This window comes from Sphaeramia orbicularis, chromosome 17 (genome assembly GCF_902148855.1).
Source record: "Sphaeramia orbicularis chromosome 17, fSphaOr1.1, whole genome shotgun sequence".
In the NCBI taxonomy this organism is placed as follows: Eukaryota; Metazoa; Chordata; class Actinopteri; order Kurtiformes; family Apogonidae; genus Sphaeramia; species Sphaeramia orbicularis.
This window is the reverse complement of record NC_043973.1, coordinates 53401676-53429403: the sequence shown is the minus strand read 5'-3', so window position 1 is coordinate 53429403 and position 27728 is coordinate 53401676. Positions and strand designations below refer to the sequence as shown.

The 27728-nt window shown below is 38.0% G+C and overlaps 1 protein-coding gene across 1 annotated transcript in view; it reads left to right on the top strand.

Annotated features, from left to right (window-relative positions):
- The window catches only part of myo10 (myosin X), a 160406-nt gene extending 133312 nt beyond the window's left edge, over positions 1-27094 (top strand). The window contains exons 23-41 of the mRNA XM_030160553.1: positions 45-284; positions 1241-1280; positions 3315-4262; positions 5628-5748; positions 7098-7341; positions 9766-9861; positions 12328-12421; positions 12663-12718; positions 14614-14756; positions 15608-15799; positions 15885-16042; positions 17963-18086; positions 19919-20216; positions 20998-21205; positions 21946-22082; positions 22172-22292; positions 23265-23750; positions 25022-25213; positions 26506-27094. Coding sequence (XP_030016413.1) covers positions 45-284; positions 1241-1280; positions 3315-4262; positions 5628-5748; positions 7098-7341; positions 9766-9861; positions 12328-12421; positions 12663-12718; positions 14614-14756; positions 15608-15799; positions 15885-16042; positions 17963-18086; positions 19919-20216; positions 20998-21205; positions 21946-22082; positions 22172-22292; positions 23265-23750; positions 25022-25213; positions 26506-26625 — 4018 coding nt within the window. The 3' untranslated portion in view covers positions 26626-27094. The remainder of the gene's footprint in view (positions 1-44; positions 285-1240; positions 1281-3314; positions 4263-5627; positions 5749-7097; positions 7342-9765; positions 9862-12327; positions 12422-12662; positions 12719-14613; positions 14757-15607; positions 15800-15884; positions 16043-17962; positions 18087-19918; positions 20217-20997; positions 21206-21945; positions 22083-22171; positions 22293-23264; positions 23751-25021; positions 25214-26505) is intronic.
- Positions 27095-27728: the final 634 nt, after the last annotated feature.

Here is a 27728-nt window from a genome sequence, read left to right as displayed (position 1 = left end):
GACATGCCCCCTTCCTGTCCTCATTGGTCGTTTTCCTCTCACAGGAAGCAGTACAGGAAACTGCTGCAGTGCATCGTGGTCATTCAGAAGAACTACCGGGCTTTCTATTGGAGGAGGAGGTTCCTGCTGCTCCGCTGGGCAGCGCTCACCTTTCAGAAGCGCCTGCGAGGCCAGCTGGCCCGCCGGGCCTTCAGCCAGCTGCAGGAGGAGAGGAGGAGGAGGAGGAGGGAGGAAGAGGAGGAAGAGCAGCGCAGGAGGAAGGAGGAGGAGGAGGAGCTGGAGAGGTAGGCAGTCCTCTTAAAGGAGCAGTTACAGGCATTTACAGCTCAACTACTGCTGTTATTTAATGTTGGAACAGTTAAGGGTGGGCTTTTTTTTCACGTTCATTATTTTTTTCAGTCCCATTTAGTCATTCAGGTTTTTTTTAGTTTTTGATTTCAGGTTAAGCTGAATTAGATTTGCAGATTTACTAGTACATAAGTCATTTTAGTTAGGTTTGTCTTAAGATTTAAGATAAGATAAGGTATAATAAAATATAATATTTAGGTTTCATCTTATTTTGTGGATTTGACTACTTTCAGTTAAGTTTGTCTCAAAATTTAAGATAAAATAAGACTTTATTGATCTCACCGTGGGGAATCTGCAATGTTTACAGCAGCAAAAATACAGAAAACAAAGTGCGTAAAGCAGGCCGAACATTTTAGAGTTATGTCATTTAAATGACTTTCTCTGTGTGTGTGTGAGTGAGTGAGTGAGGTAAATCATAAATTATATTTCTGTGATAGATTTAATAAGATAAGACAAACATTCATACATTATATGATATCTATACAAATGATGATCTATAAAATAAGTGTCAAATGCAGAAAGATTAATGAGTTTCATATATATTTTAGACCAATTCAAAGCCTGATTCACAATCCCATAATGCAGTTCTCTTAGATAATGACAAAAACTTAATTTTCATTATTTTTTTGGCCTGAACACAGTCTATATTTGGAATATTGAGTGTTCAGTCATCAGAAATATGCTTTCATGTTCTTCTAAAACACTGATAAATAATGTTTACGGACATGGTTTGATCTATCCCGTATGTCTAACCTGTATATTCTGTAGGGTTAATGGGATTATGATGCCATTATCAGACGGGAAATGTTTTTTATTTCCTTTTTGTTTTGGTAAATGATCTGATAATGTCTGTTTCTGTCTGATGTGAGTCACTCTGTTTGTGTTTGTACAGAGAAAGGCAGAGGCTGGAGGCTGAACGGCTCGCCAGAGAGGTATGATGATGATGGTGATGGTGGTGGTGGTGGTGGTGGTGGTGATGGTGATGGTGATGATGAAGTATATCCTCACTAGAACATTGACCCGTAGGGACCCTGGGTTCTAGATGTGATAGTTTTGATGCTGGGTAGAGCTGACTTTTGTGAAAAGATGTTCATCTAGATATTATAAGTACTGACATAAAAATTGTTTAGTAAATCATGATATTTATTATCACAATTTACCAAACAATTATAATATAAGATGTACATCATTTAATCAGAATTAATTAAGAACTAATCCCAGACTCATTAAATCAATGAATGCAGGTGAAGTTTCACATTATTTATTTCATTTTGATTCTGTGTGTAAAAACGCAAAGGAAAAAAGGAACATTCACCTTAAAAAGGGTTAAAAATAAAGTCTGTTCTGAAAATGTAAGAGGTACAAAGTGCAGATATTTGTTGAAATATCGGAGTTCGAGGTAATGGTATCAGTTGAAGCTCAGTTCAGTTTTTTTGGTGATTTAGTGCCAAAGGCAAAGGCATAGCGATGTGAAGGCTACTGTTTTCCAAAATTACTAATATCTCTCAAAATATTGGTCCTATTAACTTACTGTTTTCACTAGTCTGTTCATTGACCAAAAATCCATAAGTATGAAAAACTGCAGCAGTCAGCTCTGTACGGGGTTAGTGTGATGCCCAAGACACACACAAAAACAAACACACACAGACAGAGTCCGCTCCCTTTTCAAATATAAGATTACGTGTGTTTTTATGTTTTATCCATGTGACGCTGTGCAGAGCATAAACTGAATTAGTCTGTATAATTGACAGACAGACAGGACTAGTACATGTATCACAGTCCTCTGCAGTTTGACTGAACTACACTGGATCTAGAAATCAAAACTCTTCTTGAAAATGCGCCCGTTAACCCTTTTAAGACCCCTATTATAACAGGCCTACATTTCTTTATGTTGTTTTTTGCAATAAGAGTCAGAAAATGTCTTTTGCCAATTCTTTTGCACCTTTTTTTCAGGAAAAAGTTAACTTTCATATAAATGCAGAAAACAGTGTTATAGCAAAAAACTGACTTGAATTTTTTAAATCATATTTATGATGAAAAACAACTGTAAATGTGCAGAACAAAACGTTAGGAGATTATAGGAATGAATTTTCCTCTATTTTCCATGTGTTCAAACATTTGAGTCAGTCTAGATCATTGTGTGTTCATGTTCTTCTTCTTTTTGGTTCTTTGGTGTCATTTGGATCCTGTTGATAGTCTGTGTTCACTTTCTGTCTAGTTGTAGACAGAGCACCTCATTTCACTGACAAAAACATCCATCATCTGCTCTTTATGCCCTGGATAGCTCTCTGCATATATCTGCATATAGATTTACACACACGCACACACGCGCACACACACACACATATATATATATATATATATATATATATATATATATATATATATATATATATATATATATATATATATATATGTGTGTGTGTGTGTGTGTGTGTATATATATATACACTCACACACATACACACACACACACACACTTACATAATATTTACAGATAAAATACAACCATCAATTAACCATACAAATTGGAAAAATATAGAAAAAGCAGTGAAAAGAGAAAAAAAAGCAAAACTCGACAAATACACAGCAAAACCCACTAGTAGAACACTCTAAAACAGCATGATCACTGTTATATACAATTTTTTACTAGAATTCATTGCTAAAACCTCACTAAAACACTGCTAAAAGTAATAAAAATCTTCCATCGCTCTCTCACTGACTGCTCTCTGCTGCTCTAAACTCACTTCCACCCCTCCCCTTCAGCCACTGCAGACTTCTACCCTAATGTGTTATAGACCAACAGAAAGAACCCAATCTCAATAAAAAGATGACGTTTGGATTTTGTCAGTAGCGGTTCAATAGTTACAGTAATTTGACTGACGGTGGATGTAAAACTGTGGCACCGGAGACACAGTCGTCCTAAAAGGGTTAAATGTTTTCTTCTGTTTTTTTCTTCTTCTCAGGCTGAAGAAGCCTCCAGAGTGGAGAAACTGCATCATGTACAGCAGCTGGAATCTCTGGTTTTGTCTCAGTCTGTGGTTGAAGTGATGTCGGCAGCCGCTCAGGTGGAGCTGGAGTCCTCCGAGGTCATAGAGGAGGTGTCGGAGGAGGTGTCTTCGGAGGAGGAGGAGGTGATCCGGCCCCATGAGGCGTCTCAGGTGGAGGAGATCCTGCGTCTGGAACGGGAGATCCAGGCCCTCCAGAGGCAGAAGGAGCGTCAGGAGCTGTCGCTGACCGAGGCCTCCCTGAACCGCCTGCAGCGCCTCCGCGACCAGGAGCTCCGGCGCCTGGAGGACGAGGCCTGCAAGGCGGCGCAGCAGTTCCTCGACTCCCTGAACTTCGACGAGATCGACGAGTGCGTGAGGAACATCGAGAGCTCATTGGGAGTTGGTGAAGGGGACGAGAAGGAGAAAGAGAATCGCCAGAGGAGAGGACACGATGAAGAAGAGGTGGACGAAGGCTTCGGTGCCGACGACGAGGCCTTCAAAGACTCGCCCAACCCGAGCGAACACGGCCACTCGGATGGACAGAGGACCAGCGGGATCCGAACCAGCGATGACTCATCTGAGGAAGACCCATACGCCAACGACGGCGTGATCCCACCGCTCCCCCCCACCGCGCTGCTCCACCAGCCGCTGCCGTTACCCCCGGTTTCCCCCTTGGCCTCCGCCTTCTGCCACCCGCAGGCGTCATCCGAGGCCCAGTCCGATGACCTGGTGGAGCTCATACCTCCAGATGAGGACTCGGACTACGACCAGGACGACTATGACGAGGGCGCCATCGTGTCCAGTGGCAGCATGGCGTTCTCCAACCCCCGCAGTGGGCAGTGGTCTCCAGACTACCGCGGCTCTGTGGGGACGTACAACAGCTCAGGGGCCTATCGCTTCAGCTCAGAGGGGGCACAGTCATCGGTGAGTCCATGGGAACATGTACCCTGGAATGTTTGGTAGAAATACACTATGTGGACAAAAGTATGTGGACATGTTGAATCCAGGTGTTTCTTTTCTAACAGGGGTCTGGGATACAAAACAATAATGACTAATGCTATAATGTGGTTTTATATTATGGGATGAATATCAGTGCATTCCCCAGGGTTTTTGTTCTTTAGCCAAATAAAATTCCAAACTTTTGCTGTGTTCCAGGCTGTTTTTTGAGCCCGTAAGTCACAAACGTCAAATCATGACTCACGACTTTGAGTTCACGGGTGGGAAGTCACAGGTTTGACTGACATTCCAGTGCATTTTCACCAGTAGAAGGTTGGAAAAACACGAGTTACGGGTGGACTGGAACGCAGCATTTTTCAAAACTAATGAATGAATGCATAAGTCACAGTGAATTATGTTTTACTGACAAACATTTTCAAAACATTTAAAATCACAAAAGTGCATGAGTATCACACAAACAAGTTTTCACTAGAATCATTCCAGTATCAACCGGTCAGTGAAATCATATTAGGTTATTTTTTTAATGTTTTCCTCATGTTTTTCTTATCATACCAGATTATGTGCCTTAGAGCAGACTCTAAAATTCAACTATGAGGGAAACTTTTTTCCATACTTTATTCAGACTTTCACACAAAATTCCAGACTCTTCAAGGTCTGGAAAACAGTGTTTCAAAATTCCATATGTTTAAGACTGTCAAGACCTGCAAAAACACCCTGATTCCATTAAACTTCAAGGAAATATTGATGTTTTTATCTCAAATCCTTATGAACAGGACATCTTACAGCTGTAGACATGATGTGTCCCAATATTTATGTCCATATAGCTTATAAACATCAATATTTTCTTAAAGTTTAATGTTAGATTTTTCTTCCTCAGTGAGATGTGAAGAAAGTAGATGGTTAGATGTGATAGAAAATTATATTTACAGTCAGAGCAGAAAAAATATAGAAATTAAAGGCAGAACATGTAAAATCCTAGTCATGGATAAAAAAAACAAATAAAATCAATATTGAGAGAATTTAAGTCCAAACCATATCTGAAGCATTTTAGAAGCAAAGATAGCAATTTAAAACCAAACTAACCAATGTAATGATATTTATCCCATAATATAAAAATCTATTCTGACATTAGTCGTTATAGTTTTGTATCCCAGACCCCTGTTAGAAAAGAAACACCTGGATTCAACGTGTCCACATACTTTTGTCCATACAGTGGAGGTCTGTCCTGGATTAAGGACAAATACTAACATAAATGACTGAATTTACCTCTACAGGTGGTTGTACTACTGTTTTAAAATACACTCTGTCTAATTCATGTCTGTTTTATCTCAGTTTGAAGACAGTGAAGACGACTTCGACAGGTTTGACACCGATGACGAGCTGTCGTATCGTCGAGACTCTGTCTACAGCTGCGTCACATTACCGTATTTCCACAGCTTCCTCTACATTAAAGGTGAGTCTTTTATCACAGATCAGTACAAGTCTTGAGTAAACTGTAACCTCTGACCTCTACAGGGCACACGTTCGTTACAACTTTTGACTTTATTCATTTTCGGATCAGACTCAACGTACCCGTTTACATGCACAGTAAAACTCCAATCATTTTCTAATTTGTGACATAAGTCTGTGGTTCGTTCCACTGACAATGGGATTCCTCAGGGGACCGTCTTGGGTCCCATCATTTATTAATTTACACTAATGAATTTTCAGATGTAGGTCTACAGATGTACGCTAATGACACAGAGCACATTTACATTCACACTAAAACTCTGGTCATTATCAAAGGTTCAAGGGTTAAAAAATGCTAAATATATTTAATTTTACACAGGTGTATAAAGATATGATTTTGTTGCGATGTTGATGGGACCAAAATGTTTGAATATCAGTGAGTTTTGTGTGATTTGTTTTTTGCTCACCTGGATACCAGAAGGTTAAACATTTAAGAACATATCATTTTATGAACACATTTTTACCCACACATTTTTGTTTGTTTGTTTCTTTGTTTGTTTACACTTTTGCAGCAAAACTCTTGATAGAATTGATACCAATTCAAGTTTGTAGATTGCCACTGACACAGAATAGATGTGGTTACATTTTGGGAAAAGTAGGTCAAAGTTAAATTTTTTTTAATGAATTTTTAAAATCTTTTTTCTTCTCCCATTTACTTACAATTTTACATGTCTATAAAAACATCAGTTTCATTTCAATTTACTTCAAACTTGACACATATATTGAGGCAATTAATATGACATCAGTACACACATAGACATGATGACATCAGCTGGATCGATGACAAAATAAGATACAATACATGTGAGGGGCGGGGTTTGTTGTACCTGGAACCACTTGTTATTCTCTGTTGTTGGACAAACTTAGATTCATGATTGTTTTGTGTATTTATCACCAAACCTTCAAACTATTAACCTCCTAAGACCCAACTATGGATTTTCTGTCAACATTTGTGGACAAGAGTTTCACAACTTTATACAAAAAAAAGAAAAGAAAACTGTCCACCACAAAGGACATTCTTTAAAAATTTTAAAAACTGTTGCATCATGATGTTTCCAATATAGGCACTTATTTAATAAAAAACAAAAAAAGCTTGTACTTTGCTGACATTTCCTGGGTCTCAGGAGGTTAAAGACTGGTACAGTATATTTAATGGATTTTGTTTTGTCATGTGGTTTGAAATTATTTGTAAATGATGCAACAAGAAATAAACCCTGCAGCATTCATTAGTGCTTTAGTGGACAGTAAACTGAATAAACCTTTCAAACTAAAGCATCCTGTGTCCTCGTGCAGGCGGCCTGATGAACACGTGGAAGCGACGCTGGTGCGTTCTGAAGGACGAGACCTTCCTGTGGTTCCGGGCCAAACAGGAGGCTCTGAAGCAGGGTTGGCTGCACAAGAAGGGCGGCGGCTCATCCACGCTGTCCCGCCGCAACTGGAAACGCCGCTGGTTCGTCCTGCGCCAGAGCAAACTCATGTACTTCGAGAACGACAGTGAGGAGAAGATGAAGGGGGTTCTGGACATGCACAGCGCCAAGTAAGAGCCACTATTTTTTTTTTTTTTTAATTATTATTAATTTTTTTTTTTTTTTTAATATTATTTTTTATTTATTTATTTATTTATTTATTTATTTTTAAAATACTGGAAAACCCTCTGAGTCAGCAGTTACAGCAGGGTTGTCAAACATGTGGTCCGTGGGCCAAAACTGGCCCACCAAAGGGTCCAGTCTGGCCTGTTGGGTGCTTCTGTGAAACTGGGTTTATTTTGGTACCTTGCACTTTCCCATCTTTTTAGACCCAATAATAAAAGGTAAATGTAGACATATTTACCCTCAGCATGGACCTAATGATGACCTCAGATAAATGCAAAAAAAATTATACTCGTGCTCTGAGCCATCCCATAATTAACAAGAAAAGCACTCGGAGAGCGCAGACCTCCACCAAGGCAGGTCCCTAAACCTAACCCTAACCCTAAACCTAACCCCCCCACCCCCAATCACCACCAAAATTTAGTCATTTCTTCCTTGTGCCAGTATCAACATTTCCTGAAAATTTCATGAAAATCCGTCCATAACTTTCTGAGTTATCTTGCTAAGAAACAAACAAACACGCACATACGCAAACACACAAAGCAAAACGATCACAATGCCTCCTGGCAGAGGTAATGAATTTATAATCAAATATTGGGTCCAAAAATAGGACCCAAATATGGACATTAAATCTCCCTAGGTGTCAGTGCATTAGATGTGAAAACATGTGTGTAAATGGTCTTCCATAGACTCTAAATAAAGACACTGTGTTCAATGTGTTGATCCTAGTGGTTTTTCTAATCCACATGTGGGTTTTTCATCAATCTCAATCTCATTCTAGGTTTGGTATGGAACCCATCGTGTCCTCTGGTGTTGCATACAGGACCTGAACATTTAAATACAAATAAATTGCAAGTGATTTTTTTTTTTTTTTATTAGTAGCACGTAATTTTCGTGTCCTTTTGACCGTGTTACATGCAGAGTTTTGTAGTAAATATAATGTTAAATAATACAAAAATATGTTTTATCTGAAAAATAATTTCTCTTTTATCTCGGTAAATATTTATGTTTAAAACAGACCCAAAGTGCCAAATGAAGTGCCACTTCCAAACTTGCTTCATAACATTAGTCTACATCTGGTTTGAATTTTTAGCCCCCATGTCCTGTTTGTAGGACCAGTTTGAGAGAAGCACCCATTTGCAAACTGAAGATATTAACAGTCAGTGATGCCGAACTGGTTTTAGTTCAGGTTCCACATACAGACTAATATGATCTACTGTAAAATAATCTAGAAATAATGACTTTAAATTTTCTTCCTGGTTTAATGTGGAAAAAAAAACATTAAATTATTAAAATTTTTACATTTAAAAACTATTGTTTCACAAAAAATGGGAATAGCCTGAACAAACATGAACAACCTGAAATGTCTAAAGAAAATTAAGGATAATTGTACCAATATTCTGCCTGTTATTAAATGTTTTGTGTATTTGTAGATCCACGGTGTACATTTGTGCAACATTGTGTGTGATGTATATGTATAAATGATAAGTTGAAGTATAATATTGTTAAAATAGCAGTTATTTTTCTCACGAAATTCCAGGTTTTCAGGTTATTCACGTCTTTTTTGTTAAAAGTTAGTTTGTAAATGTAAATCTTTTCATAATTTAATGGACTTTTTGCAGTAAAACAAAGAGAAAAGCTTAGATTTTTCATTATTTATAGGTTACTTTGTTATTACAGGGTGGGGAAGCAAAATTTACAATGAACATTTAGTTGTTTTTTCTCAGCAGGCACTACGTCAATTGTTTTGAAACCAAACATATATTGATGTCATAATCATACCTAACACTATTATCCATACCTTTTCAGAAACTTTTGCTCATATGAGTAATCAGGAAAGCAAACGTCAAAGAGTGTGTGATTTGCTGAATGCACTCGTCACACCAAAGGAGATTTCAAAAATAGGTGGAGTGTCCATAAAGACTGTTTAGAATGGAAAGAAGAGAATAACTATGAGCAAAACTATTAGGAGAAAGTCTGAAAGATACTATTAAAGAAGAATGGGAGAAGTTGTCACCCCAATATTTGAGGAACACTTGCGCAAGTTTCAGGAAGCGTGTGAAGGCAGTTATTGAGAAAGAAGGAGGACACATAGAATAAAAACATTTTCTATTATGTAAATTTTCTTGCGGCAAATAAATTCTCATGACTTTCAATAAACTAATTGGACATAGACTGTCTTTCAATCCCTGCCTCAAAATATTGTAAATTTTGCTTCCCCACCCTGTATTTTACTGGTCTGACCCAGTTTAGATTAAATTGGGCTTAATGTGGAACTGAACTAAAATGAGTTTGACATCCGTGATTTACAGCATTTACGCAAACCCAATGAGCTTTAATTTTATGGATCTGTTTGTTTGTTTTATCTGCAGAGAGATCATCGATAACACTGGTAAGGAGAACGGGATCAACATTGTGATGCCAGAGAGAACCTACCATCTGATCGCAGAAACTGCAGAGGACGCCAGGTCAGTCAGCAATAATGTGTCTGTGGATCAAAACCATGTGACTGTTGATGAAGGTCATAAAAGATTCACATACAGTGGTGTATTTGTAGGACAGATAATAAAATAAAAACCTCCCAAAAAGTACAAATATATGAGAAAAACTTTAACCAGATGAATTCCAGATGAATCTTTCTCTACATTTAACATTTTCTAAGGGATTTATCACCATTTATTCTTTTTTTTTATTCTCTTTTTATTGAAAGAATTCAAATTTTTTTCACACATTGAAAAAACAGACAAATACACAAACTATACACATCCGGAGAGTAGGTGTAAAAAAACAAAACAAAACAAAAACATTTACAGCAGCTCATCATAATCCTGACATACAGGATCTCAAAGTAAAGAATCAATGTATAAATAAAGATAAATAAAAACACAAAAACATATTTCCTTCAGAGGATTTTGGGTTCATATTCATGCATTCATCTCAGCAAAATCAGATCTCAAAGGCTTCACATATCTCACCCATCCCTCCCAGTGTTGCACAAAAAAATCCATCTTCAAATTTACAGTAAAGATTATTCTTTCCATCCTATAAATTCCCATGGTTATGTCTATCCTATCACCATTTATTCCAATATTATCCTCCGCATTTTGCATTTTTCAGTGAAAATCATGTGTTTTTCAATATTTAATTCACTGAATATGTAGATGTTCATACAAGCTTGGAGTAAATTCAAATATTATTGTATCAAAAACAGAGTCAAATGTATCATTAGTCACTTTTCCATTGGAGATCTGCGCAAAACTTTTCCAATATTTACGAAATGTCGGAAAAACAGAAGTGCGTAATGTTGGTTTTTCCATTAAATCACAAATGCAATGATTTGTTTATTGCAATGTTTTTCATATTATTTCATCAAAAGTTAAAAATGTAAATGTCATGATGTCAGTAACATGTTTTTTGAGGAAAACCCAGAATATGAAATAATAACATTTCATTACAAAGATATTACAATAAAACAACCTCAGCAGGTCATTTGGACCGACTGATGCATCGAAGGGTTAAAGGGCTCATATTTCTCTAAACCCACTTTTCTTAGTCTGTGGTTCATTTATTTGTGTATCTGGACCCTAATAGTTCATATGAGTTTGAATTTGAACCCTCCAGCTGCTGCAAAACTATCTTTAGATTCATTTGGGCAAAATTCCAGTGGATTTCTACAACCTGTTTGAATTCCTGCTTAATTAGTTCCGTCTATAACTAGTTCCGTCTCCACATTTGCTCATTTAAGGTCCAGACTTCCGACGAACATTTCTCCAGTATTTCTCCATAATTGTTTGTCAGCAGCAGCAGTTGTAGTCAATACTGAAAATATGTCTGTACTTGGAGCCAGTTACCTAAAATGTTCAGTTGTTGGTTGAACAGGACAGAGCAGCACAGCCAACAACCTGGAGGGGGCGGGGCCTGAAGTGGCTCCTGTGCATTTAAAGGGCCAGCGCTCCAAACCACCTTTCTGGTGTCATTACTCAGAAATAGGGTTGAAGATGGACCTGTGGAGTTGAATTAATGAAGAATTCAGACCCAAGCAGAGCATTTACAGTTTATGGAGACCACAGGGAAATGTGGGAAAATGAAGAATTCCATTTAAAAAAGACAAATATCACTGCTTTAAATGGATTTTTTATTCTTTTTCGTGTGTCTTGTTGCTTCCTCTAAAATCTTTTCGTCCTCTTGGCGTCTTTTACATTATTTTAATTTTGTTGTATTTCTAGTGTGTTCTTCTTGCAGGTTTTAGATCACTTTCATCTCGTGTCTTTTTTGCTGTTTTTTTTTTATCTTGTTGCATCTTTTACATCATTTTAAATTTTTCCATTTTCTTCTTGTATTTGTTGCATTTTTTTCTGGTTTGTTGCATATTTTAAATTGTCATTATCTCAGGTCAAATTATTTTCGTCTTTCTGCATCTTCTACGTTGGACCTGTGGAGTTGAATTGATGAAGAATTCAGATCCAAGCAGAGCATTTACAGTTTATGGAGACCACAAGGAAATGTTGGAAAATGAAGAATTCCATTGAAAAATAAATAAATAAATAAATATCTCACTCGTTTAAGTGAAGAAATATTCCTTCTACCTCAGAATCTGTTCAAATCCAACTGTTACTGTGTTGTTTTTTTTGCAGATTTTGATGTGCCTTTGTCACTTTACCAAACTTAAAAGGGAGAATAGGAATGAAAAGTGTGTATTTTTCCGTCACATTGATCTGTATTTAATTTGTCATGAGCTGCTGCTTTCAGGCTCAGTTACATTCATTGATCTCAACTGAATTTGTAATTGAATATCCTTGAAAACAGTGTTTGGTGAACTCGACAGAATATAGACGGGTGTACTGCTTTAACTGTTTATCGTTCGTGTCCAGTGTCGAGGCCTCGGTGTCGTGATGATAATGATGCTGATGCTGATGTTGTCTCCACGGTTACAGTCAGTGGTTCAGCGTGCTGAGTCAGGTCCATGGCTCGACGGAGCAGGAGATCCGAGAGATGCACGACGAGCAGGCCAACCCCCAGAACGCTGTGGTGAGTCCAGATGAGAGCAAAGCACTCTGGGAAATGTAGTGTGTTTTAGTGGCTGTTTGATGTTGTTTTACCTGCAGAAAAACGTTCTTTATGAGGCTTTCAAATGTTTGACGTATTTGTTCCCGTCTGTTTGTGCGTGTGTGTGATGCCTGGTTTCCACAAACAGAGGCCTTTAAGACTCATTATCCACCACTGAACGCCATAATGAGCCTCTCCCTGTTTCTTCTTTGTGTCTCTGAAGGGAACACTGGATGTGGGGATGATCGATTCAGTGTGTGCGTCAGATAATCCAGAGAGGTGAGACCTGAATAAAACACCACAAAGATAAAAGACCAAGACAAACTAATCCACTCAGAGAAACTGGGATGGACCAGTAGACACATCCCATCCTGTTTGTTCTGTTAATGCTCAGTTAGATCCAAAACTGCACCTTTAACTTAGAAGGACCCAAACATCCAACAACGACCAAAACCATTTATAGATGTAATATATTTAATACCTGTTGATGCACTAATCGTATCAATACATGTCAATAATTGGTGTGAAATGCAGTAAAACCCATGCAGTTGGATCAATGACAATGGATAGACACGTTTTTATACATATAAAATGAAAAAAAAAACTTACAAAATAATCAATATTGACTAAAATGAAGTGAAAGATAAAATAAAATAAGCATCAAAATGAACAAAAACAGCCAGAGTAATCAAGAAAGTGACCAAATATTAATGATAAATCAACAAAACAATAAGTAGTATGAATAAAATAAGCCAGAAATTTAACAAAGTTAAAGAAAGTTGTTTTTTTTTAAATGGCAATTAAATTAATAAAAACAAATTGAAATAATAGATAAAATTAACCAAATAAACACAAGTGAATAGGAATATTTACAAAATAATGAACAACAGAGAAAATAGGGAACAAAATGAACAAAAGAAATACAAATCTGAAACACTGATTCACCTGTAAAACCCATACACTTGGTTTAACTTTAAATAATAAATAAAATTAACAAAAATTACTTTAAAAAATGTACAAAATAATAAATAACATGAAAAACTAAGCAAGAGGGTTTTTTTTTATTAAAATGTAAACTAAAAAAAGAAAAATGAAACTAGAAGCACTCGGAGAGCGCAGACCTCCGCCAAGGCTGATCAGTGGCCCCCCCGTGGGCCCCCCCACACCAAGGAGGTTATGTTTTTGCCAGGGTTTGTTTGTTTGTTTGTTTGTCTGTTTGTCTTTCCGTTAGTGTGCAACATAACTCAAAAAGTTATGGACAGATTTTGATGAAATTTTTAGGGTTTGTTGGAAATGGGCCCCCCCGTGGGCCCCCCCACCCCCGATCACCACTAAAATTTAATCATTTCTTCCTTATCCCATTTCCAACAAACCCTGAAAATTTCATCCAAATCTGTCCATAACTTTTTGAGTTATGTTGCACACTAACGGACAGACAAACAAACAAACAAACAGACAAACCCTGGCAAAAACATAACCTCCTTGGCGGAGGTAATAAACAACAAACTGAATAAAATTGAAGAAAAAATAAAATGGGTAACAAAATGAAACCTGAAAAAAAATTTGAAAAAATACAACAAAATGACAATAAAATGAATTCAAAAAACAAAGTAAGGTTCTTTTTTACGCTTAGTTAATGATTTATTGTGATGAAAAAGTTGTTGTTTTAACATTTAACATTCGACCTAGCACAAAAAATAATAATGTATATGAACCAGTGTTGGTGTTAATCACTGACAGGATGAAAAAATAAAAAAGTAACTAATCCAATTTTTATGCAGAAGATTGGAACAAAAATAGTTTATTGCATTTTTTGCATCAAAAATATGGTTTGTTTATATTACAAACATGGCATTTAAAGGGTTAAAAATAAGACAGTTATTGAGTATTTGGTGTTTGTTTGTTTGTGGCTCAAGTTGATGAAACACAAAAAAAAGTAAAAAGTTCAAAATAAACTGTATAAAATCCTTCTGGCATTAGTGAGACGCTGTGCATCTGAGGTGCGAAGGTGATTTGAAGGACCTTTATGATCCCAGAGGGTGAACACATCCCATACATGTTGCTTCTGTTTGGTTTATATATTTCATATGAACATGTGGACTCTCAGGTATTCATCCGTCCTCCCGGTCGTCTTTTCTTTTCCTCCTGACCCTCGTGTCTTTGATCCGTCTCAGGCCAAACTCCTTCGTCATGATCACGGCAAACCGCGTTCTGCACTGCAACGCCGACACGCCTGAAGAGATGCACCTCTGGATCACTCTGCTGCAGAGGTCTAAGGGAGACACCAGGGTGGAGGGGCAGGAGTTCATCATCCGAGGTGACCACGCCCTCTGCGTCTACGCCTTTAGAACCTTTAGAACAGACGGAGCCCAGGAGAGGGAGTCGAAAAGCATAAAACCACCACAAAACTACCACTAAACTACAACAAAACTACCACACACTGAGTAGAGTAGAATAGAGAAGAGTAGAGTAGAGTAGAAGAGAATAGAAAACAATAGAGTAGAACAGAGTAGAGTAGAACAGAGTAGAGTAGTGTAGAATAGCCTTTGTTGTCATTATGTGTCAGTCAGTGCAACAATATGAATAAATTTAAACATCAGAAAAAATACGTAAGAAAGTAAGAATACAGCAAATATGAGAATACAAAAACTAAAAAGTCAAAAGTTAAATAAGAAAATAGAATAAAAAAAGTTACAAAAAAGTAAAATAAAAATAGAAGTCTAAAATAATAAAAATATGAATATTAACAGAATGTATGTATATATATATATATATATATATATATATATATATATATATATACACACACACACACACACATATATATATATATATATATGTCTATAAAAACAGTTTATTGTAAAGTGCAAAGATCATATTGGTCTGAATGTGAAACATGAACTAAAATGATTTGAACATCATCGACTGTTAATACCTTCAGTTTAATTTTAGTGTTTCATAAATTCATCTCAGGGGTCGGATTGGACCCTTTGGGGGGGGCAGGTTTTGGCCCACAGGCCGTATGTTTGACCCCCTGGTTTAGACTGAAACCCCCATGATTTGATCTGTTGCTCAGATCTCTGTCTCTGTAATGAAATGAAAGCGTTTGGATCACCGCCACAGTGTTGAAGGTCTTCTAATTTTACGTGTGGACTCGCTGGTTTCCAGGTTGGCTGCACAAAGAGATGAAGAACAGTAGTAAGGCGTCACTGAAGCTGAAGAAGCGCTGGTTCCTGCTTACCCACAATTCCCTGGACTACTATAAGAGCTCGGAACGCCAGGCCTTGAAGCTGGGAACTCTTGTGCTGAACAGCCTCTGTTCTGTGGTTCAGCCAGACGAGAAGGTCTTCAAGGAGACCGGTAGGACCTGGTTCAGCCCACAGACCCATGTTTTATTCACAGTTCTGGGATTTTATGTTTCAACCGGACTGGTTTTCCTTTGCAGGTTACTGGAACGTTATCGTGTACGGCCGTAAACACTCGTACCGACTGTACACGAAGCTGCTGAACGAGGCCACACGTTGGGCCAACTCCATCCAGAACGTCATCGACACCAAAGCCCCCATTGACACGCCCACGCAGCAGCTCGTCCAGGACATCAAGGTATCAAACCAGATGAACACACAAAGATTTGTTTTTCCAAGATTTCACTTTTCTTAAGTAATTGATCACCATTTATTACAATTTTATCTTTTTTTTTTTTTTTTTTTTTTTTTACATTTTTCAGTGTAAATCCTGTATTTTCTTATATTTAATTCACTGATCATGTAGATGTTCATTGAAGCTCAGAGTAAATTCAGAGGTTATTAAATCAAAACCAAAGAAAAAGTGACTTTTTCAGCTCAATCTATCATGAACTGAACACATAAACAAGCATCTACAACCTAATTTTCTTAAATTTTTCTTGATGTTATTTAGTATCTTACTTGTTTTTGTTATTTTTGTTGCCTGTTTTAGATTTTTTTTTTCTTCAGTTTTGTGGCTTATTTTGTTCTTGTTGCTGATAATTTTTTCATTTTCGTTCATTTTTGCTGCAGACTAATTTGCTCATTGTCTTTTGTTTCCATTTTCCATGATTATTTTTGCTTATTTCCAAATGTTTTTGTTCATTTTCGAGATAATTTTGTTTTTCTTGATTATTTTGTTTGTTTTTCTTGATTATTTTGTTATTTTTTGTTTAGTTTTACCAAAGTCTCAGACCAGTTGTTTTCAAACTTTTTACAGTGTAGTATCCCCTGAAATAGACTTTTTTATCCCAGTACCCCCAACTCTCGCTACAACATTTTTGGTTGAAAAAAAATTGGCAAAATGTGTTCCAGTGGCAAAGGTGTCTGTTTAAATTTTCAAAACTTTGTAAACAAACAACATATATTTAACGGTAATATATATTTTTTAAAAAAAAAAATTTAATTTAAATTTTGTGCTAAATATAAACTGAAAAGTGTCTTGTTTCATTAATAAGAAAAATAAATAAATTGGTCATTAATTAATAAATTAAAAAATAACCTTTCATCAACATAGAATAATTCCTTATATACTCAAATAAACTCATTTTGAATAATATAAAATATGAATGTTCTTCAAATGTTCCCAAAGCTTCAACAAGATGACTGACAATAAAACTATTATATGAATGTGTCTGTTGTGTTTTATATTTCAGCATTAATTCTCATTATTTATTTTGTATTCGGTACATGATGACTTATTTAATGGATTTTCCACCCAAAAAAACTGAAGTAGTGGGATATATGAATAAAGTAACAGGAACCAAAATAGAGAAATGACCTGATGATGCACTGATGAAACAGACTCCAGAGTTTCAAGCAAGGTTATTATCGTTAACGAAAGCTAACGAAATGACGAAAACTAGAATTGTAGAAACATTTTCGTTAACTGAAATAAATAAAAACTATAATTAAAAGAATAAACGATAACTAACTGAAACTGTATTGTGTGCTTACAAAACTAACCAAAACGTATAAAAATTATGGATAAAATTCCCTCCGTTTTCGTCTTTGCCAACGTCAGATTGATACGAAATCAATTTATTTCGCTCTAACAATTTTAGCTGGAGGCACCATATGGTCCGTCACTTGTGGTTTCCAGTCGTCTTCTGGTCCCCACTCTACCTGGAAACAGGGAGACTAAAGTTGGGAGAAAGCAGCAGAGTCCTGTCTGGGATTTATTTGAATACGATGGAGAAGAAGAGAAAAGATATGAAAAACTAAAACTAAGCATTTAGAAAATAACGAAAACTAATAAATACTAGCAAACCTGCTCTAAAAACTAATTAAAATTAACTCAGAGAAAAAAAAGTCAAAACTAAATAAAACTAAACTATAATGAAAAATCCAAAACTATTATAACCTTGGTTCCAAAGAACTGAGCTGCCATTACTGATATTTCCTGTTCTAATCCCCTTTCTGTTTCATTTCATATGAATGAGTTTTGGGTGTGTATATTGACACCGGTGCTGAGGATGAGGAGCTGCTGTAACTGGACTCTGTGTTGATGCCTCTGCAGGAGAACTGTCTGAACTCTGAGGTGGTGGAACAGATCTACAAGAGGAACCCCATCCTCCGCTACAGCCACCACCCGCTGCACACGCCGCTGCTACCGCTGCCCTACGGGGACATCCACCTGACCGGTGAGACGCACGTCCACATCTGCAACGCGTCCACAACACCCACACGTAGAAGGACATGGATTTCAAGTGGAACGATCAGATCTACAGACCAAATATTCAAACGTAGTCCCGGTGTCGTTGTCCGTCAGCGTCTGTTCTATGTGGATCAGAACCAGTTGAATGTGTGAGGTTGTCAGGTTCTGTCTCTATGTTCCAGTCCTGTGGTCTGGATGGAGGAGCACTGAAAAAAGAATCACAGTCTTACCAAGTGTATTTTTCTCATTTCTAGTCAAAATTCACTTGGTTTCACTTGTTCCATTGTTCATTCCATCCAAAAAAAATCTGCCAATGGAACGAGTGAAAATTATCTTGGTAAGATTTCCTGAAATAAGATTTTCCAGATCTATTGTCAAAAAATCAGTTCTTACATCTCACTGAAAATTTACTCTTTCGGTAATTATGTCTTATTTTAAGTGTGATGAGATAATTTAACTAGAAATGAGAAAAAAACACTTGATAAGATTTGGATTTTTTCCACTGAGATCAATCTAACAATGGAAGTGGGCGGGACTTTCACTGGAGGAAAACTCAACTCATCCAATCATAGTCCATATATGACTTATATCAGTGATCAATAGGAACTAGACTGATATCTGGAACCATTTACATGTCATAAACCATTAAAATAGGAACCATTAGAAGGAAAGGAATTTTTTTTTACTTTTCAAAAATTTTTTGAAATTTAAAATATCAATATTTCTGAAATCCGTGACTAAACTTTATAGACATTGTCCCAAAGATGATACATATAAAATATTAAATGAATCCAACCAGTAGTTTTGGAGAAGATAATTGTTGAAATGTAGACATTGGTGACCTTGAATTTGACCCATAAAGGTCACTGAAGGTCAAAGGTCATAGACCTGAATGAAAGTCCATATATGACTTCTTATTAGTGCTCAATAGTATCTATGTGGATATCTGGAACCATTTCCATGTTATAAACCATCCAAATATGGACCATGAGAAGGAAAGGAACATTTTTAAAATTTCAAAGATTTGCCAAAAATACAAAAATTTAAATCTCTCAAAACTGTGAACAAACTTTGTAGAGATCGCCCCAAGGAAGAAAAACCTAAAAACTTTGAAATGAATCTGATCATTAGTTTCGTTGAAGATATTGCTAACTAGTGGTGTGTATTTGCAACAATCTGGCGATACGATACAAAACACAATACTAGGATCATGATACGATATATCACAATATATCATGATACTGTTAAAAAGGCAATTTTTTGTTTGTCTTTTTTTGTAAATGATTATTTCCTTGAAGAATTGAATTACACCAGAAATCTGCACAAATACTAAACACATTTTTATTTGATCAGAACAGGATCTAATGCTATATCACAAAAACGTTCCTGTGTTTAAAAATTATGTTGTACAGACATTACAGTTTCAGATCCTGTTCAAATGTTCATCTTCTATTAGTTCAGAACTAACATCAGAACATTATTTTAGTTCAATCCCAACAAAGGAAATAACATTTTTTAATAAGAGAGTTAAATAATAATAAATAAAATATAAACAGTAAAGAAAAACTAAAATGAACCTCCACAATATCTGCATTTGAATGAATACCTAAAAATATTGATATAGTACTTTTTAATGTCGATACAGTATTGTGAAATGAAATATTGCGATATATTGCAGAAGCGATATTTTCTTACACCTCTATTTTTAACGGCGCTGACAAAGAGCTAATAATGATGTCACACTCAGGCCCCTCCTAGACTCAAACCCAACAGTCCTGGGTTATCATCAGGTCTGTGACAAACGTCTTCCTCCCCCAGGCCCAAGGAGCAGGAGCTACTCGACGCTGCAGGACGAGGCCCTGAAGGTGTTCAGCTCCCTGCAGCACCTGGAGGGCGTTGCCGACCCGGTGCCAATCATCCAGGGCATCCTGCAGACGGGCCAGGAGCTCAAACCACTGAGGGACGAGCTCTACTGCCAGCTCATCAAGCAGACCACCAGGCCACTGCAGCCCGGAGGAGCCGCCAACCTCTGCAGCTGGAAGATCCTGGCCTGTATGTCCTGCACCTTCGTCCCCACCAGGAGCATCCTCCGCTACCTCAAGTTCCACCTGAAGAGGTGAGCGGACGTACCTAACACATCACACCCACATTTTTAACCCTTCTTTAGAATTATACCAGAGGAATATGCTTTAAAACCTGTGAGATAGTATGTGTTCACTTTGTGTCCAGTGTTAGAGTAGAGTAGAGTAGAGTAGAAGAGAATAGAGTAGAACAGAGTAGAGGAAAGTAGAGTAGAGTACAGTAGAGTAGAAGAGGTTTGAAAAGAATAGAGTAGAACAGAGTAGAATAAAGTAGAAGACAGCAGAGTAGAAGAGAATAGAAAAGAATAGAGTAGAGTAGAACAGAGTAGAGTGAAGAGGTGAGCGCCACTCCAAATATGGACCCATCAAACACATCACACCCACATTTTTAACCCTTCTTTAAAATGATACCAGAGGAATATGCTTTAAACCCTGTGTGATAGTCTGTGTTCACTTTGTCCAGTGTTAGACAGAGCCCCTCATTTCACTGACAAAAACATCCATCATCTGATTTAGGGGTGTTAGAAAAGATCGGTTCTGCAATATATCACAATATTTCATTTCACAGTACTGTATCGATATTTGTAAGTATTTATTCAAATGCAGATATTGTGGAGGTTATTTTTTTTTGTTTTTGTTTATATTTTATTCATTATTATTTAACACTCTTTTATTAAATAATATTAATGATAATGTTTTTACTTGTAGACCAGTGATGTTCTACGTTCTAATGGTTTTAGAGTGAGTTGAGCTCTCCATGAACACAGTCTGTAAATGAGGTGGGTTTAAGGCCGTTGTTCGTCTCCATCTCTTTAGGACTCGTGAGCTCTTCCCCGGCTCGGAGATGGAACGTTACGCCGCTTTCGCCCTGGACTCGCTGAGGAAGACCCGGAGCAGGGAGAACGTCCCGTCGCAGGAGGAGATCCGGGCCATCGTGGCTAGGCAGGACATGAGCACCACGGTCCACTGCCACGGAGGAGGATCCTGCAAGATCACCATCAACTCCCACACCACGGCCGGAGAGGTGGGTGACCGCCACCACCGCCACTGGACCACACCGGGTTAAAACCTTCTAAACAAAGCACATGATTATTATTTTTTTATTACTACTAGTATTTCTAATGTGCAATTGGCAGTTTTTACTACTGTTTTTATAGTTATTATTATAACTTTATTTTCCTTTTTATCTTGTAATTCTTCATACATATGCACATCTGATGTTGTGCTACGACTGTTCTGTCTAATCTAATCTAATTGAATCTAATCTAACCTAATCTAATGTAATCTGACTTGACCTAATCTAACCTAATCTAATCTAATTTAATCTAATCTATTGTAATCTGACCTGACCTAATCTAATTTAGTCTAACCTAAACTAATCTAATCTAATTTAATCTAATATAATCTAATCTGGCATGACCTAATCTCAGTGAATCTAACCTAAACTAATCTAATTTTATTTAATTTAATCTAATCCAGTTTAATCTAACATAATCTAATCTGATTTGACCTAATCTAAGTGAATCTAACCTAAAGTAATCTAATCTAATTTAATGTAGTCTAATCTAATCTAATCTAATATAATATAATATAATATAATATAAATTTATCTAATCTAAAGTGAAGACATTAGACCAGACTGGTCCTCAGACTCTGTCCTCATCCTGGTTCAGTCCTGGTGTGACCGTCCTGGACTTCCATGTCTTTTTTTTTTTTTTTTCCTTCCTGGTGTTTTGTGTCTAACTGTGCCCGTCTGTGTCTCAGGTGGTGGAGAAGTTAATCCGTGGTCTGGCCATGGAGGACAGCCGCAACATGTTCGCCCTGTTCGAACACAACCACAGCACAGAGAAAGCCATCGAGAGCCGCATGGTGGTGGCCGACGTGCTCGCCAAGTTTGAGAAGTAAGCCCTCTTATTTCCACACCGCCGCTGTGAGTCACACTCATGGTTTTACCCCCTGATCGGCCTTTACTCACTCTGCTTCTCAACAGGATGTCGGCCAGTCCGGACGAACTCAACATGGGCTGGAAGTTCTACTTCAAACTCTACTGTTTCCTGGACACGGACAACGTCCCCAAAGACAGTGTGGAGTTCGCATTCATGTTCGAACAGGTCGGACGACAACTGATGGAGCCAGAGTTTCGCTTTAAACAGATTCCTCTGCCTTTAGAATAGAATAGAACAGAACAGAACAGAATAGAATAGTTTAGATTACATTGCATCAGAATAGAATAGAATAGAATAGAATAGAATAGAATAGAATAGAATAGAATAGAATAGAATAGAATAAAATAGAGGGGCGACACGGTGGTGCAGTGGTTAGCACTCGTGCCTCACAGCAAGAAGGTTCTGGGTTCGATTCCAACACCAGTCGACGGGGGGTGGGACCTTTCAGTGTGGAGTTTGCATGTTCTCCCCCATGTCCGCGTGGGTTCTCTCCAGGTACTCCGGCTTCCTCCCACCATCCAAAGACATGCACTAATAGGTTAATTGGTTAATCTAAATTGCCCATAGGTGTGAATGTGAGAGTGATTGTCTCTATATGTTCAGCCCTGCGATGAACTGGCGACTTGTCCAGGGTGTACCCCACCTTCGCCCCTATGTAGCTGGGATAGGCTCCAAGCGACCCCCGTGACCCTAGTGAGGATAAAGCGGGTTCAGAAAATGAATGAAAGAATAGAATAGAATAGAATAGAATGGATTGCATTAGAATACAATAGATAAGATTAGTTTAGATTTCATTGCATCAAATTAGAATAGAAAATAAATGAATAGAATAGATTGCATTAGGATAGAATACAATAGAATGGAATACAATAGAATGTATCTGAAGTGCATGTAAGATCCAATTATTACAATTATCTGATTATGCTCAGTTTTCGTCTGATTTCAGCTGATTTTCCTTATTTTCATTAAATAATATATGATTGTTACTTTTTCCATTCGGATCTTTTGACTGAAGTTTGTATCAGAAACAAAAATGAAGCTAAAAATCAAGGACATCCAAAGTCAGTCCAGTCGTGTTAGTGTTTGAACAGATGGCGTTAGTCCTCTGTCTTAAGGTTCTTTTCTCCGTGTTTTCAGGCCCATGAGGCCGTCATTCATGGTCAGTATCCGGCCCCTGAGGAGACGCTGCAGTTCCTTGCCGCTCTCAGGCTCCAGTACCTCCTCGGAGACCACGCCCCCCAGGCCGCCATCCCCGAAATGTCACAGGTGTTCCCTATGGCACGGCTCCGAGCTCGGGTGCAGAACTCGGCTAAGACCTTTGCACCTGGTGGTGGCGGCAGCGGCTCCATGTCCGAACGCTCAGGAACATCAGAGAGAAAGCGGTCGAGCTTCCTGGAGGGAACGCTGAGGCGGAGCTTCAGGAGCGGCTCGCTGAGTCGGCAGAAGCTGGAGGAGGAGAACAGTCTGGAAGCATGGCTAAGGGAGGAGGTGGCGGCGGTCCGCACCAGCGTCATGGACAAATGGAAGAAACTGCAGGGGATGAACCAGGAGCAGGCCATGGTCAAGTACATGACGTTGGTGAAGGAGTGGCCTGGGTACGGGTCCACGCTGTTCAACGTGGAGGTGAGAGCTGCCTGCCGCCATCACAACGGCTTCATCCAGGGATTAGTTCAGTTCAGGTTCATCTAAAACCAGGTCTAGAAAGTCTGAAAAAGTCTGGAATTTAGTTTGAAAGTCTTCATAAAGTCTGGAAAAAGTTTCTCTCATAGTCGGATTTAAGGATCTATTCACACTGTAGGTAAATGTGGCCCAAATCAGATTTTTGTGTCTATATGTGACCTGTATCCGATCTGTTAAAGACAGTTTGAACAGCACTAATATGATCTTTTCGACCCAGACCACTTTCATATGTGGTCCTAAATCTGACCCAGACCACTTTCATATGTGGTCCTAAATCTGACCCAGAACACTTTCATATGTGGTCCTAAATCTGACCCAGAACACTTTCATATGTGGTCCTTAATCTGACCCAGAACACTTTCATATGTGGTCCTAAATCTGACCCAGAACACTTTCATATGTGGTCCTAAATCTGACCCAGAACACTTTCATATGTGGTCCTTAATCTGACCCAGAACACTTTCATATGTGGTCCTAAATCTGACCCAGAACACTTTCATATGTGGTCCTTAATCTGACCCAGAACACTTTCATATGTGGTCCTTAATCTGACCCAGAACACTTTCATATGTGGTCCTAAATCTGACCCAGAACACTTTCATATGTGGTCCTAAATCTGACCCAGAACACTTTCATATGTGGTCCTAAACCTGATATGTATCTGTTATTTTCCAGTGTGACTTCAGTCTGAACGGCCAAGTCACATTTATCCGACCTTTACACCATTGAAATGCGACAATTCTGCACCAAAACGAGATGCCTCCATATTTCCTTCTGTAAACACAGTGTGTGTGTGCGTGGTCTGGTATTCCATCAGGACCTCTTTAGTGCATGTGGGTCACTGCAGGGTCACATTCAGTTCAGACTCAAAACTAATAGAAGTTGCATTTAATGTGGAATATGAACCAGCACAAAAAAAATCGTATTTCACCAAAAAAATCTGAATTGTGCATTAAGACCTGCTGAGTGAATGTAGTGTTTGAGTTTACTCAAAGGTGCATAATGTAAGATGAGAAATACATGAGGAAAACATCTAAAAAACCTGATCTGATGTCACTAACCAGTCGATACTTGAATGATTCTAGTGAAATGTGTTTGTGTGATATTCATGCTCACAATGATCAGAGTTTGAGTGTCCATGTAAACGGGCTCCTCATCTGTCCTGTGCTTCGTTGCTGTGTGTCTTATTTTACGTATATTTGTTCGTGTTTCAGTGTCGTGATGGAGCGTTTCCGTCGGAGCTCTGGTTGGGTGTGAGCAGAGAGGCCATATCGGTCTACAAACGAGGCGAGCCGTGGCCTCTGGAGGTTTTCCCCTACGAGCAGATTCTGTCCTTCGGGGCGCCGCTCCCCAACGCATACAAGATCGCCGTGGAGGGGCGAGAGCTGGTCTTCGAAACACAGATGGTTCGTACCGAAGCCGATACTCATCAGAAGTCAGAACTGTTGGGTTTTAAGAGACTTTAGTCAGACTCAGACTCAGCTTTAGTGTCATTCGATCAATGGTACGATAGAATGAAATATAGTTAACCAGGTCTTGGTTTTATCGCATGAGAAAGATTAAAGGATAAAATATAAAACAAGTTTAGTTTAGTTTATTGTTTATTTGACAGGGACAGTGTACAAATAGATTAATCTCAAACAGAGGAGATGCTTTGCACCAGAGTTGGATACAAGCTCCTCTCCATCTGCTGTTCCTGAGCAGGTGCACACAATATACAACATTTACATTATATGGAATACAAAACTATCCTTAGCTCATAATTACAATAGTACTTATGCATTTATTTCAATTTCATGTTTCCTAAAAATGCCATTTCATCATACTTCAGTCCTAAAACACAGGTTTTAACATCATGCTTAAAAAGTCAATTTGTCCTAATTCATCAACCATTAAACATACATTAAAAATATCTTCCAGTGAATATATAAAACACTACTCTACATTAAAATCATGTCAGTGAATCTCATATTGGAATTGAGGATATGTTTTTTTTTTTTAAATTGGTGGTTCCAGGCACAACAAATCCCACCCCTCGTATTATAAACGTATTGTAGCCCATATTGGCGTTGATCCAGCTGATGTCATCATGTCTATGCGTGTGCTGATGTCATCGTAGACACATTTCATCCATTATAAGTAAATGAGGAAAAAAAAGATTAAACTAAAAAAGCAGACCTCCACCAAGGCAGATCAGCACCCCCCCCCCCCCCATCACCACCAAAATTTTAGCATTTCTTCCTTTGTGCCAGTATCAACATTTCCTGAAAATTTCCTGAAAATCCTTCCATAACATTTTGAGTTATCTCGCTAACAGACAAACAAACAAACAAACCACAATGAAAACATAACCTCCACTGTTCCTTGGTGGAGTAAAAAATTCATAAAAAATTTGAACTTTGACCTACTTTTCCCAAAATGTAATCACATCTATTCTGTGTCACTGGTAATCTATAAACCCAATTTGGTATGAATTCAGCCAGTAATTTTGCTGCTACAGTGCAAAGAAACAAACAAACAAACCGAACCAAACACAACACCCCTTGCCTCCCGTTCGGGGGGGCGGGGCAATAAAACTAGGTCTGTTATAATGGTAGTCCTTATAGGGTGTTAAAGCATAATCCTTGGATGAGTTTTTCTGAAGTCATTGAACACACCACGCTGGTGCAGGTTGTGATGGTGTCCGTGTCGTCTGCAGGTCATGGACATCGCCAAACTGATGAAGGCCTACATCAGCATGATCGTCAAGAAGCGCTACAGTAACTGCCAGTCGGTCAGCAGTCACGGCAGCCACGGTAGCCAGTGCAGCGCCTGGTGAACGCCCACCGCTGACCTCCACGCCGGCGTGCACTGGAGGGTGGAGCGTGGATGTGCGCGGACGCTGTCCTCCAAACGCCACAGGGCGACGCCAACTCTGAACGCCGGAGGAAAACCACGATGCTCTTAACGTTTATTAAGGACAGGTTTATTAAACGGACACGTCCTCAGATACCAACGTCACCAAAGTGTCCTAAAGATCTAAAAAGAACCGACGCAGACGCTCGTTACCCAGCAGCCCCCTGGTCACCTCTGGAAAAACCACAACACAACAACACTGTTTACATGCACAACAATATCCAACAGGCTGCTGCTTTTACAGCTGCATGTTGGGTCGTATTTACATTCTTTGGACCATCTGAAAAGTAAAAAAGCCTTTAAACACCAGAAACGACATGAAAATGTCTACTTTAAGACAAATGGGAACCTTTTCCTAAATCTAATCAAGTCATTCTGGTGCTGAAACCAAATCAATCTCAGCAAACAAAAGTTAGATTCAGTTTTACACCCATCACCAGTAGGGCTGTGTATTGGCAAGAACCTGGCGATATGATACAAATCACAATACTAGGATCACGATACGATGTATCACGATGTATCACAATACTGTTAAAAAGGCAATTTTTTTCTTTTTCCTTTTTAAAAAATGATTATTTCCTTGAAGAATTGAATTACAGCAGAAATCTGCACAAATACTAAACACATTTTTATTTGATCAGAACAGGATCTAATGCTATATCACAAAATTTTCCTGTGTTCAAACTGAATTTCTGTTTTACAGACATTACAGTTTCAGATCCTGTTCAAATGTTCATATTCTATTAGTTCAGAACTAACATCAGAACAGTATTTTAGTGCAATACCGCCAAAGGAACGAACATCTGCCTCTCAGACAGTAAAAAGTGCTTTTAGAATGCTTCAAATAACCATTATTTAATAAAACTGTTAAATAATAATAAATAAAATATAAACAATAAAGAAAAACAAAACACAAAAATGAACCTCCACCATATCTGCATTTCAATAAATACCTAAAAATATTGATACAGTACTGAATTTTACAGTATACCCGTATTTCTGTTTATAAGAAAAATAATCATAATA